This window comes from Taurulus bubalis (assembly GCF_910589615.1).
Source record: "Taurulus bubalis genome assembly, chromosome: 18".
Taxonomy (NCBI): Eukaryota; Metazoa; Chordata; class Actinopteri; order Perciformes; family Cottidae; genus Taurulus; species Taurulus bubalis.
This window is the reverse complement of record NC_136606.1, coordinates 9,374,069-9,391,513: the sequence shown is the minus strand read 5'-3', so window position 1 is coordinate 9,391,513 and position 17,445 is coordinate 9,374,069. Positions and strand designations below refer to the sequence as shown.

Here is a 17,445-nt window from a genome sequence, read left to right as displayed (position 1 = left end):
GTCTATTTCTTTTTCATCCTCTGGGAATTCACACTCTCTCTCTCTCTCTTTCCTTTCTTATGTTGTTCGTTAGTTTTTTATTATGTTATGCCTGTCCGAGCTCTGACTGCTTTCACTTTTATTTAATGTAGCAACAACTCATATTTATGTATTTAAAACTGCTCTAATCAATATCTTTTTTAAATATTAACAATGTATTACATTATAATGTATATGTAAAAGGGGCTCATCCACAATTTAACAGTTTTTGTGCATTCTCACTGCTCTTACAAGTCGACAGCTTTTCATTTATTTATATATTTTTTTATAAGGAATCTCCAGAAACCATCATACACTACCCACCCAGCAAACGCCGGACAAACAAAGTTAGCGACTCGCTAGTGAACAAAGTGCAGCATTTAGCAGCTAAAGAGCCAGCTATTCTTTTCAGGAGTTGGTGGAGAACAAAACGGAGCTAAAAGGAGAGTGAATATTGGACTTGAACTCATTTGGGCAGACGGACACATGACTCCAAAGAAATGCTATTGGTGCTTTGTGTCTGCTGGATGCGTAAATAGGCAACTGTTTGCTAGCATCTTAGCCACATAAACTGATAGCTAATAAGTGAACAAATCAGTTAACGCAGGTTTAATATTCATATTTTTCGTGAAAGGTACAGAACATCGAACAAAGCTGCATGACAAAGCATAGCTAGTTAGCAATTTGTAGCTAGGTCTTTGTGCAAATACTCCCAGCTCAGTAAGAAGACACATACACAAAATACAAAACACAAGCAGTAATACAATAAAAATCCCATAAAGAACAAATGAAAATCTGCTGAACTACATAAAAAAAAAAATGAACGTGATATTAGATCACAATCATAATACAAGCTGCAGCGCCGGTGTGAATTACACGTTATATCTGAGCACAGCACTTGAGGTATTAGGAGTCCCTGAGTCAGGATAACCGTGTTGTCTGTCCACAATGAAATCTAATTGGACGGTCTCTCTTTTCGTTGGCAAGCGCTGAAGGTTTGGGGCAGGATATAGGAGCTCTTCCCCCTGGCTCTGCCTCAGCGTCTCCTGCCAGAGAGTAAAGGAACAGCGCCAGGCTGTATTTTTTTTTCTTTTTCTGGTGTGTATGTGATTGTGATTGTGTCCATGAGAGAAAGAGAGAGTATGCTGGGATGTGTGAACGCTTTCTTTTTACTTTGCAAATCTGTGTGTCCACATGCTTGCACAGAGGAAGGAAAGCCATATCTTTTGGGGCTGCATCCTCACAGCCCCCACACTGCCCTCCCCCCTTCACATCCCTCCAGCTCTTTATCAGACACATCATCAGCGAGTATAAACAGAGACGGAGAGCGTTTAGCTGTGCCGCTGCTCGCCTCTGATCCGCAGGCCTCCCTCTTCCTAGAATCCTCTCCTCAAATGAGGGAAATAATAAGCAGTCATTAAGATAGCCAGAGCTTTGGCCTCTGATGAGGAAATGATGGGATGAAAACAAGTCCTTTTATCAGGATACTATAAAGAGATAGTGGGCTGTGGAATCTTCAAAAGCAGAGGGAGGGGGGGATAGAAAAGAGAGGAAAAGAAGGGCCGGCGAGAATCTCTTTCTCTTTCTTTCCCTTTATTTTGTCAGGCTGTCTCCTTTTATTTTCTCTCTCACAGTCTGTAAATATCTCCACGTCTCTGTATCTGTCACTCTTTAAAATAGGAGGGAAAGACACACATCCTGCTGCTTTTGCTGTCGCTCCAGATTTCTTTCCCCCCCTTTCCTCACAGGAAGTTTCCCATCTGCCTCTGTGCGGGCTTAGTGGAGAGGCCCTGGTGGTGTTGAAACAGTGGCCGATGCACACACTGATTGCGATGCACACTCATGCATGTCGAGTTTTACAAACACGCACGCATCTAAATTCACTCGCTACAAACACTGGCTGTTGAGCTCGGACAGGCCGAGTGTGCACATTCAGTTGTACACGGAGGCGTACAGTAGTTAACATATATTCATATACATCAAGGTTCTATTTCTGCTGCATAAAAGCTCCTTTAGCATCAGCTCGCTCCTCTCCTTGAACCAGATGACCTCTGCATTTTTCCGCTTGTTATCTTAGAAAAACTGTCACGAAATGGATTAGAAAGATATTCTTCCATGGTCATCCAATCCAAACAACAACAACAACAACACAGTAAAGAATAGGAAAGTACTAGATTCATCATGTCTAGAACTCCTTTTTTGTGTGTGTCATAATGGCATGAAAAGAAAAATATAACAAACATGGTAACTATGAGCAAAAGCCCCAAGTCAGCTGCCAAAATATCACCTCAGACGGGGTTTCAGAGTCTGTGCTCATGAGTATCGCAGATAGACACAACACCAGTTTCTTTTTCCGACCTCTGACCGCGCCGGCGCTCTCTGCTTCCCAGGATCATCCCGTTTCAGAGGCCGCTGAAGATCAAGGAGCTGCTGCAGAAAGTGACCGAGGCCTTTGCCCAGCAGATGGACATGTTCTTCATGGAAAAAGAGGTACAAGAACAGTGTTAGAAAGCAAAAAGTCAATTCATGATTTATGTGGATTCTATTCCAGCATTTATGTATGCTCTGTCAGTAGCTCTAAGATCTTTTTTTTTAGTTTTTACTTGAAAATCACTAAAGAAGACTAATGAGGCTTTAAGGGAATTCTTCACCCATAAGATGACCATTAGAATGTAAATTACTCACCCGTGTTCCCTTAAATTCATGAAAAAAAACTTTCTCGTTTGCCTCAAAGGCAAATAAAGAATGGAAGTACAGAGCAAAATCTTGATTCATTGAAGTAAATGGGGGCCGCTCGCACAGAAACGCTACTCATCGGTGAGAGTCTGGATAAGTCCGAATTGTTTTCCGTACATTTTTAATACGTTTTTAGCAGAAATTCAGGAAGGGAAGTAGTGAGCATAATTGATATGCAAATGGTCATTTTGTGGGTGAAGTATTCCTCTAACAACAACAACAACAATAACATCTGCAGTACGTCATGCATGGACTGATGCTCTGACCTGCCACCATTCAAGAACAATGGGGAATTAAAGGTCGTGCGCTGTATGTTTTCTTGTCCTTTCAGTTGCTGCTGCCCCTGAAAACCCAGGAGGATCTGGATCAGGCGGTTCTGACGTTGGGCTGCAGCTCGGGGACCAACGGGCTGCTCAGGATACTGCTAAAGACCCCTAAGAACAACCATGTGAGCTTCTAACAAAGTATTGAAGACATGAAACTGTTCAGACACTGTACAACCTGAAATAAAGAAGACATGTGTAAATAGTAATCTTGCCGGTTAGCGTGAACTCAGCTGCACAAAGTCATTGTCTTGTAAAAACCACGTAACCTTTAAATGAAGTCAGCTGCATCATAGCTTTTATTTGAACTCAGTCACTTATAGGAAACAAACGTCTCCCTCTGATATGATGATGTAACTGAACAATGATGTTATGCCGCCCTCACTTCCTCTCCTGATTATTTTCTCTTTCTTGCTGCTCGCTCCAACACCATGTCCTTTTCTCTCTAGTACCTACAGGTGAACAGCAGGGACAAACAGAGCGAGATGAGGTCATCAAGGTCACTCGGCGATCTGAAGGGCTCCCTGCTCAAGGGCTCAGAGAGGGTGCGCAAACACTCGACAGGTGAGCCGCCATGTAGAAAACACACACAAAATGAAAAGTACATCGGACCAATCGGAATGCCATCAGCGCTCCATCAGGAGCTGTTGAGACGCAATTTCTCCCAGAAAAGTAAAAAGCAGAGTTGCAACCAAATCCTGCTGATGCCAAGGTGTCTTGTTCACGTCCTGAGGCCTCAAGGGTGGCGTGTCAGCGTCGATTTACAATGTAGAGTGATGCTAGAGTCAGAGGAATGTTAATGGCGAGATGAGGGGCATGCTTTGGCAGAATGGACAAATGCAAATCGGAGGTGCAAGTGACAACTTTAACAGCCAGAGGGATGTCAGGTCATAGCAAGGACAAGTGTCGGCTCTCATATCAAGCAGCTCTCCATCTGCTTTATAGCTATGATTCTGAGGATGTTTGTCCAGAGGTAACAAAATATACCTAGAAATCTCACTGATGAACACTTTACAGAATATTTTGTTTGTTTGGTCCGACCCAAAACTGGCAGCAACTTTGTTCACTCAGTTTGGTGTGTGGAATACATAAATCAAATACACCAAGGTAGTTGTTAAGCTTCAGCTCTGGTAGGCTAGTCAAAGGTCTTTTTCTTGTCATCATGTCACACTCAGCGCCGAGGTAGCACGGCAACGCTCCAGTTCTGTTGTCCCTCCCGGCTTGTTTGGTAACACAGTGTTTCAGTTTATTTTTCTACGTGAAATACTGAGCTCTCCCCCGTCTCCCCTGTCTGAATCGTTTCACTCCGCTTGTATCAGGTCTATCCAGAAAGGTCAATGTTGTAGTCATTTTTCCACCTCAGACACACACAGAAACCACCAGTGCTCCTTTGCGTTCCTGCAAAGCAGCTGAAAGCGCTTTATGATGGCTGTCGGCACCGATCTCTCCCACATAGCCCCAATAACATCAGCGCCTCCACCACCCCGAGTCATGTGAAGTGTATGGAATTACCCCGCTCTCTATCAATTCCCACGCCGGCGAGGATAGAAGTGGAGCGAGTGGCGGCAGATGAGAGGTGACAGGAGAGCGGTCACAGTGGATGGTTGAGTGAAGATGTGATGTGATCCCGGGTACCTCAGTGATGCTTAGCAGCAGGGGAGAGAGGAGAGGATGGAGCGAGGAGAAAGAGGCCGAAAGAAACTGAACTGTGGAGAAAAAGGAGTTTTATCTTCCAGTCAAACGCCAGACTGTTTACTGATATTTAACCGTTCCAATACATCTTGGCACCTTTTGGCCTCAATGCACTTTTTCAGTGTGGATGCCAGCTCAGCTAGCGACGGACAGACTTTCAGTCGGTCTTCTTACACTGTCAAGGGCGAGTGCCGCAGCTCAGCCGGGGGAGCGTTTGTCACAGTAATTGAGGTCAGAGGTGGCAGCAGTGTGGTTTAGTAAATCTCTTGTCATATCCCCGGCACTGTTGAACTTGTGCTATGAATAACACCGTGAGGCCGTTTTCTCTCCTCTGCCCCTCGCTTTTCATCTCTTCATCATCTTCCCCTTTTGCTTCCTCCTTTCCCCCCTCGCCCCTCACCACTCAATGTCTCCTTTTGTGCTCTAATTTGAAATTTCTCCTCCTTTGCACTCCTTCCAAAACTGTCCCAGGTTCCCTGCACACGGGTCGGACGTCCCCACCTCCTGGCAGCGTCCCCGAGGAGCAGCAGCAGATTGCCCGCCAGGGTTCCTACACCAGCATCCACAGTGAAGGGGAGTTCATCCCCGAGACCCACGACCAGAATGTAAGAGCATGTCAAGACTGGATTTGTTTGCATTTACCTTGACAATCATTTGTAACTGGGACATCTCAAGAGAGGTCAGTTTGTCATGGCCACTTTGCAAAAAGCAAAAACAGAAACTAGTCATTCATTTTTTGTGTTACTCTTTTTCCTTTTCTTTTTGTTCAGCAACCAGCCACGATCATTCATTTTGCAGTGTGTTATTTAAGTCCTGAGTTCTGTTTTAGGAATACTGCTCTGTTTTTCTTGCAGTTTATCTTTGCATCTGCCCTGTCCTTTATTTTTAAGAGGGACACCTTAAAGACTGCCCTGCCTGATACACTTATCAACACTTATTAAAGGAAACAAAACCAGAAAATGTATCCCGCTATATTTTACCGTTAGTAAAAACATTTTTTTTTTTAACCAAATGGTATTACCATGTTGTTCCCTGTCGTTTATTATTGTGTCTAGCACAGCAAATCCGTCATCAGTAAACGTGATAAATCATCTTACTAAGAAACAGGAAGATCCCAGGGCAGTGGTTCTCAACTTACTGTGCATCACATATATAGGGAAGCTCAATTTGTAGTACATTTGTCAGTGTTTACTCATGTAGATGAAGTACAGTACATTATTATTAATAGTAACGGTATTGCACATGCCTCCATAAGTTACGGCTGAGAATATTTTTTTAATGTAGCTGCGTACAATATGGATATGCAGCTTTTGAAGAGACAATCATCCGGTACTCATTCCCCTTCACATTCTTATGTTACACTGCAGTTATACACACTACTCTTTCTGCACTGCTTTATATTCTATCCCACATGATTGCATGCTCTGTGACCCTCGATTCCCCTGTGTTATTATATCTATCAGATGCTGGATCCCTTCGGGAGCGCAGACAACTCACTGTCGAGCAGCTGTCAATCAATAGATCAAGCGCTGGACAGGTGAGTCATCATGCAATGTGTGATGTATGACCCCTGTCGGTTTAGATTTAGATGTATGATGTGCACATTCATACTGCAGAGCATCATTATTTTCAGAGATATGAGACTCGGTTTGCATCGCAGCATTCGTGCCTGTAAACACATTTGGATGGGATCTTGCATGTTACACAGACAAGGACACAGACACACACACACACACACATACACACACACACACACACACACACACACACACACACACACACACACACACACACACACACACACACACACACACACACAGAAGCAACTTGAGGCTCTCTGTGAAGTTTGTACTGTTAAAGGCCAGCAGAGCTCCCTGACCCTGCCTGTGCTGAGAGGAATTGGGTCTCTTTACTGTTGCAGAGAGAGCGAGACAGAGTGGGAGACGTGAAAGATTGAGCAAGAACATGCTGGATGAGAGGGAAACATTGAGCCAGAAAATAAGAAGTGTTGAAATAGTGAGAGTGAAGTGGAAAAGCTGGGGTCTGAAGAGTGAAAAAGATTGAATGTGAATCAAAGGGAAAAGAAAAGTGAGCAAGAGTGAGGTTGAGAGAGGAGAGAGAGCGTAGGACGGAAACAGCTCTACCTGCACGAGGCTTATCTGGGCTCCAGGCTGCAGAACAATGGCAGGAAACGAGTGCATGGAACTTTTCCCTGCGAGGGGGCATGCGTGCCCCTTATCCAGGGTCTCGTGGCCCCGCGCCGCCCTGCGGTCAACAGAGACGTCACTCTCTGTCGGGTCGTCGGGGCAGGGCTGCCCACAGGCCGCTTGGTCAGGGGAGAAGAGGGGGAGTAGGGGGGGGGGGGGGGGCGGGCATGGAGGTACATCGACAAATTTAATGAGAGAAAGTTAGTTTCAGTGCCATTTCCGCAATCCAGCACCACAAACTTAATCGTTAATGCAGAGAGGCTCTTGGCTTATCTTTTCTATTTCAGCACATTGTTGTTGTTCAACATCAATTGTGGCTGAAAGCTCAGTAGTTTGAATGCAAAAGTAATTTTGAGGCATTTTATGCTGCTTTACAGTCGGAAGTTTCCGACCAGCAGCTTTAACCAGACTATGTTTGAAGATAAGGGACAATTACTGACTTAAGTAGCAAACCCGACTCTCAACTTTTTCCCCCTGTTCTCTTGTCATTTCAGTCCTCCTTTCTCGCAGAACAACCGTGACAATAATTACCTGAACCTCAACTATGAATACAAAGGTAAGAGAGGAGAGGAGCTTTTCTGCTGTGAGTCAACTGAAACACTGCATAGAGATAAAGAGAGCTGCAGAAAGCTTGTTCATTATCAGAAAGTTTTGTCAGTTCCTAGTTCTCTGGTAATTATAGCCACACAATCACTTTCACAGAAACAGAACTAAAGCTCTGTTCGTGCAGCTCCTGATTATTTAAAATGTTTCCTCGCAGCGAATACCCTCTTGAGATTACTAATGAGGAGGGAGATGATACTATTTGATGGTTTTTGTCTAGGAGTAAATACTTAAAATGAGAAATGGGTTATTGTGGAAGATATTTAATATCTTGGTTGTATTTCTTGTGTCTCAGGAGGTGATGAAGGGAGTGCGATAGCATCATAACTCTTCCTGCTTTCTCTTCCACACAGTCTCCTCTGTGCACCCTTTGTCCATCTCATCTGTCATCTGTCTCTCTCATCCCATCTCTACTCTTTGTCTCCCGTTTTTTCATTTCATTTTTTTTTCAAACTCCAGTTCCTAAAAGACATTGCGGCTTTCCTGTCTTTTCATGATCACTTCCCTTCTCGGTCCCCTCGCCTCTTGATGCCCCCCTTCTCGCCTGTCCCTTGTCCTTTGGCTCCCTGTCTGTCCCTTTTCCTTCAGAACGCAGATCAAATAGAGCAGGATGACAGATAACGCCACACTAATCCTCGCGAACACACGAACCACAGCAGCTCTCCCAATCTGGTCATTTATTTTCCTCCTTCGCCACCCCCGCGCTGTAAATTAAAAAGGCAGTGCTGCACACTGTGTACACAGTCGAGGAGCTTCATATAGCTGCAGCAGCACTTAAAGCCTCACTTGGGCACGCATGCGTGCACGTGCCTGCGCACACACATATACACACTCTCCCCTCCCAGATGTAAAGCTGTGTGGCCCTTCCTGCTGAGGGATGGAGTATTTGTTTACCATTCCCTGTGAGTAGATTTTTCCTCTCCATCCCGCGCTGCCAAACACAAAAAATAACCCCCGGTCTCCATGGGATACGGCCACAAAAACAGTGCGAGGGGAGGCAGTCATCTGACAGAACAGCTGCTTTCAATTGCAAGCAGCTCCACTACTCTCCATTCAGTGTGTGTGTGAGAGAGGGAGTGTGAGCACTCGCCTGCGTCAGCAGTGCTCCCCACCTGCCTTTAGTTACTGTTCCACTGGGTTCAGAGCTAAGGCTAAGCTAGCACACATGAGCTGTTTTCTCTCTTGGCTGCAGTGAGGCGATGCAACAGCTCTGTTCGGCGTGTGAAAAGCTGTCTTCCATCGGGCTGCTTTTGAACTCAACTTTGAGTTGACGCGCAGCGATGAGCAAAAGCAATGTAGTGTCTGTCAGATGTGTTGAGCATCTGTTATCCTTATCAGGCATCACTATGTTTGTGTTACTAACAAACTCCAACTCATTACATCTGCATTGTTGTTCGAGAAACTATACATTTAGGAGCTCTGTAGCTATGAAACAAGAATTCAGTTGTTTCATTCCTTCCTGACTGACAGCTGTGCCTTTTTGCTCCCTCTTCAGGTCGCCATGGGAAAGGAGGGACTTTCCCTCGCCAGTTCCAGTTGCCCAATCGCAGCAAGGATTATGGAGACCGTAAGAAACCGGCTTTGCTTGAGCAATAACAACACCACTATTGTTGCACAGATTAAACAGATATGCTGCTGTGTCAACAGGATAACACAGACACACACTACTCCCAGACCCTCCCATCTGGTCAGATCTCTTAATGCATTTGGAAAATCATTCTTTACAGTTTCACCTCCTCAAATTTACTTCACTTTTTTTGCATTTCTTTGCTATCTGGGTATATTTGGTACACAAAGTGCTGGCTTGCTGTTCTAGGCAGCTGCTAGTAATTGCTTACTCAGAGGCTAACCTTGGCTAGCAATGATTTATGTTTCCCCGCGGTGAACCCGAACTTGTATAAAAACACAGCGCCCTGCTTCCTGTCTGAGGGGAAGTAGGACGGAGTGGCGAGAGGCACTCTGCTCTGGCTGGCCCTAAGCCTTGGCCAAGAGCTCAGTTTATGCACAACACCTGTACACTAACTGTTCGAGAACAGTAAAACACAGTTCAAACAAAAGATGCAGTGGCCTGTGTGTGTAAAGTCATTAATATGTCAATTTATTTTATATACATGTGTGTTTTTCAGGTCGCAGGACTCTTCCGCGCAGCTTTATGCCACAGGAGAACCTATTTCAGCTGGTTCCTTCCAGTCGCACACGCAGTTATAATGGAGACAGTTCGCTGCAGTACAGCGACCTGCGCTCACTGGGCCGCACCGCTGACAAAAGCTGCCAGCGTGGTTCAGCCAAGTGTAAGTAGTTCCCTGAGAGACATGTTCACCCCAAACATATAGACAGGGTTAAAATAAACTGCATTTCTTGGCCGTTGTTGATGTGTGTTGTATCGGTCTGGTTCCTGTGGACGTTTCTTCTGCATATCAAGAGTAGAGAGAGGCGTGGTTTCACACCTCAGTACGTTTTACATAAGTGCTATAAATCTCATGATCTATATGTGTCTATACAACCATATGTTCGCAGCATTTATGAAGTCGTAAACATGAACATGTGCGGGCTTCGCTCCTAGAATAATAAAGACTTTCTCTCTTTTGCTACCAATTCAAATGTTCAAACTGAATTCTGGTATCAAATGGTTGTTTATTCATAATTAATAAACCTGTTTGCTTACTTCAGAACATTTTATTTAGTTTATTAACAGATTTTGCCAAATGAAGCGTGCAGATGTGTTTTCTTTGAGACAAAATTATCATCTGAACACTTGGGCTTCTTTTGTGAAGTGAAAATGGACATTTAGAGAAGTCAGGCCCTAAAACATTAATATGGTATAAATATGGTATCAGTACCAAAACTCAGGTATCCCATCAGCATATTCTCAAATATTTTACATGATACTCAGCCATAAAATGAATGTGAATTACAAAAGAAACTCAGAGAGAAAGTCATCTCAAATCGAAACAGAACAGTGTGACTAAGTTTTAGCAGTTAAACAGTGTTGATACAAGAATACAACACAAGGAGAATTTCTTCTCCAGTAAATACTCGATGGCTGTCAAACATGTTTAAGTTCTTGGTAGTAAGAGGGAGTAGAACTAATGTACAGTAATACTGTATGTCACATCAGGCAGAATTCCCCTTTCATCATCCACCCTCATGCTCACTAATCACATTTGTCCTCATTCAGGCCACACGATGCTGAGCCCAGAAATTGTCTTTGTCATGAAACAAGTTCAGCTCAGCAGTCTGTGGTTGAAGTGTAAGTCTCCGGTATCCTTCTCTCCCACTTGAGACTAAACTGTCTAACCCGGCTGCAAAGCCTGTTAATACCAAAACAAAGTGTCAGAGTCTGGGCCTGTGAAGATGAGAGTTGTTGAGACGCTCTCTCTGAAAGATGGGTTTTCCCATCAGAGAGGGTCTGCAGTGGGAATTGTTTAACGACCCTGCGGTGGGTTTTTGACGTCTGGTCTTGGCGAGGTTTCTGTGCGAAGCAACAGTCGGGTCTTGCGGTGGATTTTTGATGCTTCGGTGTTTTCTCAAATCAGTACATCACAGTGGACCCGTCTGCCTCCGGGGGCGTAGCAACCAAATGAATCACAGGAGGGTTTTCATCATGCGGTGTCTTGTTTCTGCAGCGCCGCGGGCGCCAGTCAACTGGCGGCAAGGAAAGCTCCTGGGCCGCGGGGCGTTTGGGGAAGTCTACCTCTGCTATGACGTCGACACAGGCCGCGAGCTGGCCGCCAAGCAGGTGCCCTTCGATACCGACTGTCAAGAAACCAGCAAGGTGAGCGAGCTCATCTCAAACCTGTTTGGAATAAGTCACAGACTTTTAATTAAAGGTGCTATATATTTGAATTGATGTATGCTTTTCATAACTGTAACACTTGTTTTTTTGCTGTAGGAGGTGAATGCTTTGGAGTGTGAGATTCAGCTGCTGAAGAATCTGCGTCATGAGCGGATTGTACAGTACTATGGTTGTCTTCGGGACCCCGAACAGAAGAAACTCACCATTTTTGTGGAGTTTATGCCTGGGGTGCGTATTTTGCAGGGCATTTCATTTGAATACAGTTAAACCTTTATAAGTCACATGTAGTGCAACAGTCATGAAGTTTGATTTAGATACAATGAGACTTAAGTCTGAGAGTCATATTCAGACTTGTTTGGGCTGCAGAGATAGGTACACAGACGTTGAAAGACAATCATCAAATCAAACACATGCTGGAAACATCTGCTAAAATGTTGAAATGCCACCAGACGTCAACAAACATGTCTTTAGTGGTTGATGTCAGCAGAACAGCTCAGTTTATGAGAGCATTTTCTCACAAAACGAGCGCTTTAATGAGCCGCTGTCGCCTGTCCCCGAGCCTGGTTTTAATATTTCCTGGGCTCGTTTTTTTCTGAGTGCCGTTGAGTGTCTTCGTCACACATTGTCTGGAAATTGAAAAATGTTTACGTTTCACCGTAGTTTTTTGGCAGAGGCAAATGGAGAGGCTACCAAGCCAAGTATGCGTGTGACTGCTCTGCACGGCGGCACCGCTGTGGCCGACCGATAACACTTTAGTCGGCCACGGGGACGAGGGCCAGTGTCCCTGTGAGAGCCACGGAGCCGTTGAGGTGTCTTGGCGACAGTTGAAAGTGAAGAGGGAGACATTTAGTTTGCACTGTGTGAGTCCTGCACACCTCCCAGGTGTTACTGGATCAGATTTCCTGCTGTTATTTCAGCATGAGGAACTGAAAACAGGAAATTAAAAGAAATGCAGGACATCGAAGGTGTTTGCAATCAAAATCTGTCAGCACATTGTGTTTATACACTTGGTTTTTGTACTTAAAAACTGGCTCAGGGGCCACCTTCACAGGAAAACTAAATAAATCTGCTCCAACTGGAAACACATGTTAGTATATTCCTTACAGACAGGCAGATACTGAACTATGTTGTATCATACACATCCTTCCAAAGGAGAACTTCTATAATTGTATTAACTACAGCTGTGGCAATATTATTTTACAGACAATATACAGATCATGCATGCATTTCTCAACCTTCCCACTCATTCTCTCATTGCCTTTCTGTTTGTCTCGCTCTCTTGCTGCCTCTCCAGGGCTCAATAAAGGACCAGTTAAAAGCCTATGGGGCCCTGACAGAGAAGGTGACAAGGAGATACACCAGGCAGATCCTCCAAGGAGTCTCCTACCTGCACAGCAACATGATTGTACACAGAGACATCAAAGGTAACAGAAACAGCAAGCCTGCGAAGGTCAGGATAGTGCTTTAATTGGATTTGCAACCAGCAAACACACACACTTGAGATGCAGACTTAGCCGGCCGCTTGTAAACAGTCTTTTCTTATAGTTCATATTGCAGAAACTGTTGCTGAGAAAACTCCCGGTTCATTCATTTTATTCTGGATGACATTTCCTCATTTGGTTACTCACCGTCTACAGAAGGAGCTTGGAAAAAAGTGTGCTATTTTGAACTCCGCTTTGAGATATATTAGGCTTCATGGTGAAATCGGCCAGGCTAAAAATGTCCAACGCCGGATGGAAAGGTTTTAGTTTGGCTGCCCGAACTGCGGTGGCCAAAAAGAGTTAAATGTACCGTCTGGTGGGGAAAAAAGATAGTAGGTCTCACAGGACGCAGGCAGGCCCTGTGAGAGTAAATACGTGGGTGGGATTTTCCACTTAAAAATGCTCTTCATGTGTAATATACGGTGTGTGTGCTCATCTCACCACACAACAGCTCTTCTGTATGCAGGAAAAGAGCTGTCAGCACATGGCGGTTTTCGGTAGAGCTTGGCATCGCAGCCGTGACATTAGACTTTAAAGTGTCTGCAAATGTAATGTTCCAAGGAGCCAAATAAAGCCTTCACATAATTAATTAGAGAGTCTCAAAACAAACGTACAGGCAGTGGAAACGACTTTAAAAAAAGTGAGAAGAGCACAGGTCACTTATTTAGTCTCTCGATCTCTTTTCTTCAGCTCGCCATCTTACAGTAGGTGTGGAGAGTGAGTGGCGTGTCCATTAGTCACCGATCAAACACAGGGAGTGCCTGATGGAAACGGGATAGACACAGCTACATGTCGGAAAAATTACTAAAGAAGGAGGGGGACGGGTGTTTGATCCACGTGGAGCAGACAGTTGATTAAATATTTCATTTCCTGACTTGCGTAAACCAACAAGGCCTTTCTCCAATGTGAGAAAAGTATTTGTGGCATGAGTCAGTGTGATGTTAGTGTGAAAATTGCTAAAAGGTATACTTTGACATTTTTGAAATAGGTCTGCCAGTGCTACGTCACCACAGACTTGTCAAGCCATAGGAAAAGTTTATCTTTCCCCTGAGGTTGTTCAGTCAGTTGAAGTGCTGGCACATGCACCTTGTAACCGCACCACATTCATAAAGTATCCCTTAAAGGATATTGACAGTCCTCGGGAGACCCCTTTGAAAAACTCCGAGCTCATTTTGTTTCGTTCCACCAGGTGCTAACATCCTGAGAGACTCCTCAGGGAACGTGAAGCTGGGAGACTTTGGAGCCAGCAAACGTATCCAGACCATCTGCATGTCTGGTACGGGAATCAAGTCTGTCACTGGCACCCCCTACTGGATGAGCCCGGAAGTCATCAACGGGGAGGGCTATGGCCGCAAGGCTGATGTGTGGTAAGGAATCAGATCAGGTGGAGCTGTAATGAGGCCCACAGGGGATATTAGACTGCAGCAGCACAACAATATGTATTACATTTAATACACAGCTGCAGTTAAAGCAATAAAGTGACCTCAAGAAATAGGTGGTAAAGCAATATATACAGTAATACATAAAGCAGTCACAGAGACATGAATGCTATCTTGAATGTGAATTACAAACACAGGAATATGAATTTGACTTGGCGACTGAATCAAAATGAAAACCTGTAAAATATAATCAAATGCAGTAAATACCACATTTGTAAAGTTTATGGTGAGATTACCACGTTCTGCACCCGAGGCACGAGCACTATGAATATAACTGCTGGTACTACAAAACATTAAATGAATATGACCATGTTGTATATTTACTGATACATTAGACTCTTGTCCTTTTCGTCATTGTGGTCAATATCAAGAAGAATGCTCTGTTGTGTAAATAATGCAGGTTCAATGCATGTCGCAATACCTTTTTTTACTTTGGTGTACTGCATGTGAGCCAATGCTGGTGCTTGTTCAATTAAAATAGACTGTATTACTGGGCAATACAATCAGCTGTCAATAACATGTCGTTGTGTCCACCCACAAGTATATAGAAACATAAATGCTTAGAAACACCCCATTAAACTACTGAACTAACCAACTCTGCTGGATGTTGTTTGTTCTCAGGAGTGTCGCCTGCACTGTTGTGGAAATGTTGACCCAGAAGCCTCCATGGGCCGAGTACGAGGCCATGGCAGCCATTTTTAAGATTGCCACCCAGCCTACGAAGCCCATCCTTCCAGAGAGCGTGTCCGACGCGGCCAGGGACTTTCTGCGGCAGGTGTTTGTGGAGGAGAAGTGGCGGCCCACTGCAGACGCGCTGCTCAGCCACCCGTTCGTCCAGGGCTGCTTCTGAGGCCCGCGGACCCCCTTTCCCCTCCCGTGCCTGCGAGGCCTTTCGGCACCTCAACTCACCTCCTCGCCTGCCCGCCCTCCCCTCTTCTCCTCCCCCGTCACCAGGGCTCAGCATCACTCCAACTCCCTGTCCTGCCATCTATCACCAGTGTCTGCCTTGTCAGGACCCCTGCATCTCTCACCAACTAGCTCAACCCGGATTACTCACTGAGAGGCCAGGTTGGCTGCTGTCAGACCCTATGAGTCCTCCGAGGTGTCGCAGTGTTTTGCCCCAGGAGGGGACAGAGGAGAAAGCACTTAGCAGTCTCACAAGCTACAGACTGCTGTCCTTTAACAAGAGCAGAAAGAGTGACGCGAGAGAGCAGTGACTTCTCAAGCTTTCTGGGTCTTTACGCCTATTTACTGCCGCAGAACAGTGTCTAGGTTCGGCCGGACGCTACGTAATCGTGACTGACTGTTGACATTGATCACATCTGACAGCACTCTAAGTTAGTCATCAGCCTCAGTTAGCTGTGTCTGAAATTAAGATGGTAAATATTTTTATATGGCATACAATACATGTAAAGTCATCTTAGCCGATGACTTTTCTATCATCATCTTAAAAATGTAAACATATTGTTGTCAACGCCTTACAATAAGAATTTGTAAGTAAGAATGTCTTCCTTTTTTTTTCTTTTTACATCTTAGAGGGTTAAATTACCCAACTATCATGGCATTCAGAACCCCATTTAGAAGGATAGCCAGTGTTGCACTTTTGATATCATGCATTGAAACGTTTCCAACATGCAGGATAATCAACTGAGATATTTTTCTATTTGAAACATTTTTTTATATAATTTTCATAAAGGAGAATTGTGTCGTATAAAAAGGAAAAAAAGAACCAAACTTTTGCATCAGTGTGCAATGTCTATTAAGCAATACCAACACTACTGTTGGAGTCTGTGACATCCATTCCAGCTTCCCATGCAGTGAGCCTTCAGTCCATCGAAAAAAAGTGGCCAAAGAAAAGTTGCAGAAACTTCTGGCTAAGTTAGTGCAGTATTAGTCATGTTGGTTTCGTCACCTCAGAGCCCTATAGCCTTTTCTATGTTACGGCAGCTTCGTGCACAGTAGACTTGCACAGACCAAATCCGATGCATTGACGTCACATTGTGTTAGTATGAAAAATTATGGAATTAGATTGAAGTAAGCATCTCGTTTACATGTTTGTTGTAACTTCAGAATGAATCCAGTCAACCCACGCCTTCACTTTGCTTTCCACACTATATGAATGGGTCACGTACTGACCACCGGACAGCACAACTCTCCCTGTGTGATGCCAAGTGAGATAATATTACAAGTCGCCAAAAAGGGTCACGGTGGAATTATGGAGCTAAATGCTGTATTCTTTAAAATGGCGATGAGATGAAACATTAACTGGGGATTTTGATGTTGGAGGTGTCCTGCCTAGCTGTAATACAGTGGCACTTAGAGAATGATCAAATCTTTGTTCGACCCTTGTCAGTGCCTTACCTGAATCTGCTTGTAAACACAAATGTTCACTGCGAAAGCAGGAAGCTTCTTAATAAGGTGAGCAGCTGTTCAGTAGAGAGCACGCACAGGATTTGCTGAAGTTCTTTTATATTGAAAAAAAAAGGTTATACTGTAAATACATTGTTCTGCACTTTTGTATGAAATTTCTTTACATTATATACAAATCTATTTGATGAAATAGCTACGTTATACAGTAGATTGTACTGTGATTTAGACAGGAGTATAATTGTCTCTTTGAGAGCTGGTAGGCAGTATGAAAAGGCTGGGAGGCTTTCGATTGGGACAGAGTTTGTTTTGTCTTAATGACAAAGCCTTGAAACATGAAATGTATCAAGTCGTTGATCTTTTGTACATTTAACTTAATAAATCCAAGGTCTAAGACTATTTCCCTGTGTCATTTTATTGTGTTTTTTTGTGATCACATTGCCCTAGAAAGTCTTTGTTGCAGTTATATCCACTCTTATGTATATTTTGTCTTCACTATCTGATGTTTACAGTAGTATACAATGTATAATCCAAACAAAATGTTTTTAATTCTAATTTTTTGATTCTCCCCTAAGAAAAATACAATTCTTGATCCTTTTTTATCTCATCATTTTATTTATGCATTGATGATGATGCCACTAATGCTTCAAAATCCCCTTTTGCAGTTGCCTTTTCTTTCTTTCTTTTAGTTTCAAATGGATAGTAACAATTTAAGTTGATAATAAAATGGATTAGATTTAATATACACTCAGTGGACACTTTATTAGGTACACTTGTACAATC

At 43.9% G+C, this 17,445-nt stretch overlaps 1 protein-coding gene across 1 annotated transcript in view; it reads left to right on the top strand.

The window, feature by feature from the left end:
* The window catches only part of map3k22 (mitogen-activated protein kinase kinase kinase 22), a 36,542-nt gene extending 19,487 nt beyond the window's left edge, over positions 1 to 17,055 (top strand). Inside the window, exons 6-18 of the mRNA XM_079233890.1 lie at positions 2,409 to 2,508; positions 3,086 to 3,202; positions 3,527 to 3,641; positions 5,241 to 5,374; positions 6,233 to 6,306; positions 7,471 to 7,532; positions 9,075 to 9,146; positions 9,706 to 9,870; positions 11,206 to 11,354; positions 11,472 to 11,603; positions 12,670 to 12,799; positions 14,046 to 14,223; positions 14,917 to 17,055. Of these exons, the coding sequence (XP_079090016.1) occupies positions 2,409 to 2,508; positions 3,086 to 3,202; positions 3,527 to 3,641; positions 5,241 to 5,374; positions 6,233 to 6,306; positions 7,471 to 7,532; positions 9,075 to 9,146; positions 9,706 to 9,870; positions 11,206 to 11,354; positions 11,472 to 11,603; positions 12,670 to 12,799; positions 14,046 to 14,223; positions 14,917 to 15,145 (1,657 nt within the window). The 3' untranslated portion in view covers positions 15,146 to 17,055. The remainder of the gene's footprint in view (positions 1 to 2,408; positions 2,509 to 3,085; positions 3,203 to 3,526; positions 3,642 to 5,240; positions 5,375 to 6,232; positions 6,307 to 7,470; positions 7,533 to 9,074; positions 9,147 to 9,705; positions 9,871 to 11,205; positions 11,355 to 11,471; positions 11,604 to 12,669; positions 12,800 to 14,045; positions 14,224 to 14,916) is intronic.
* Positions 17,056 to 17,445: the final 390 nt, after the last annotated feature.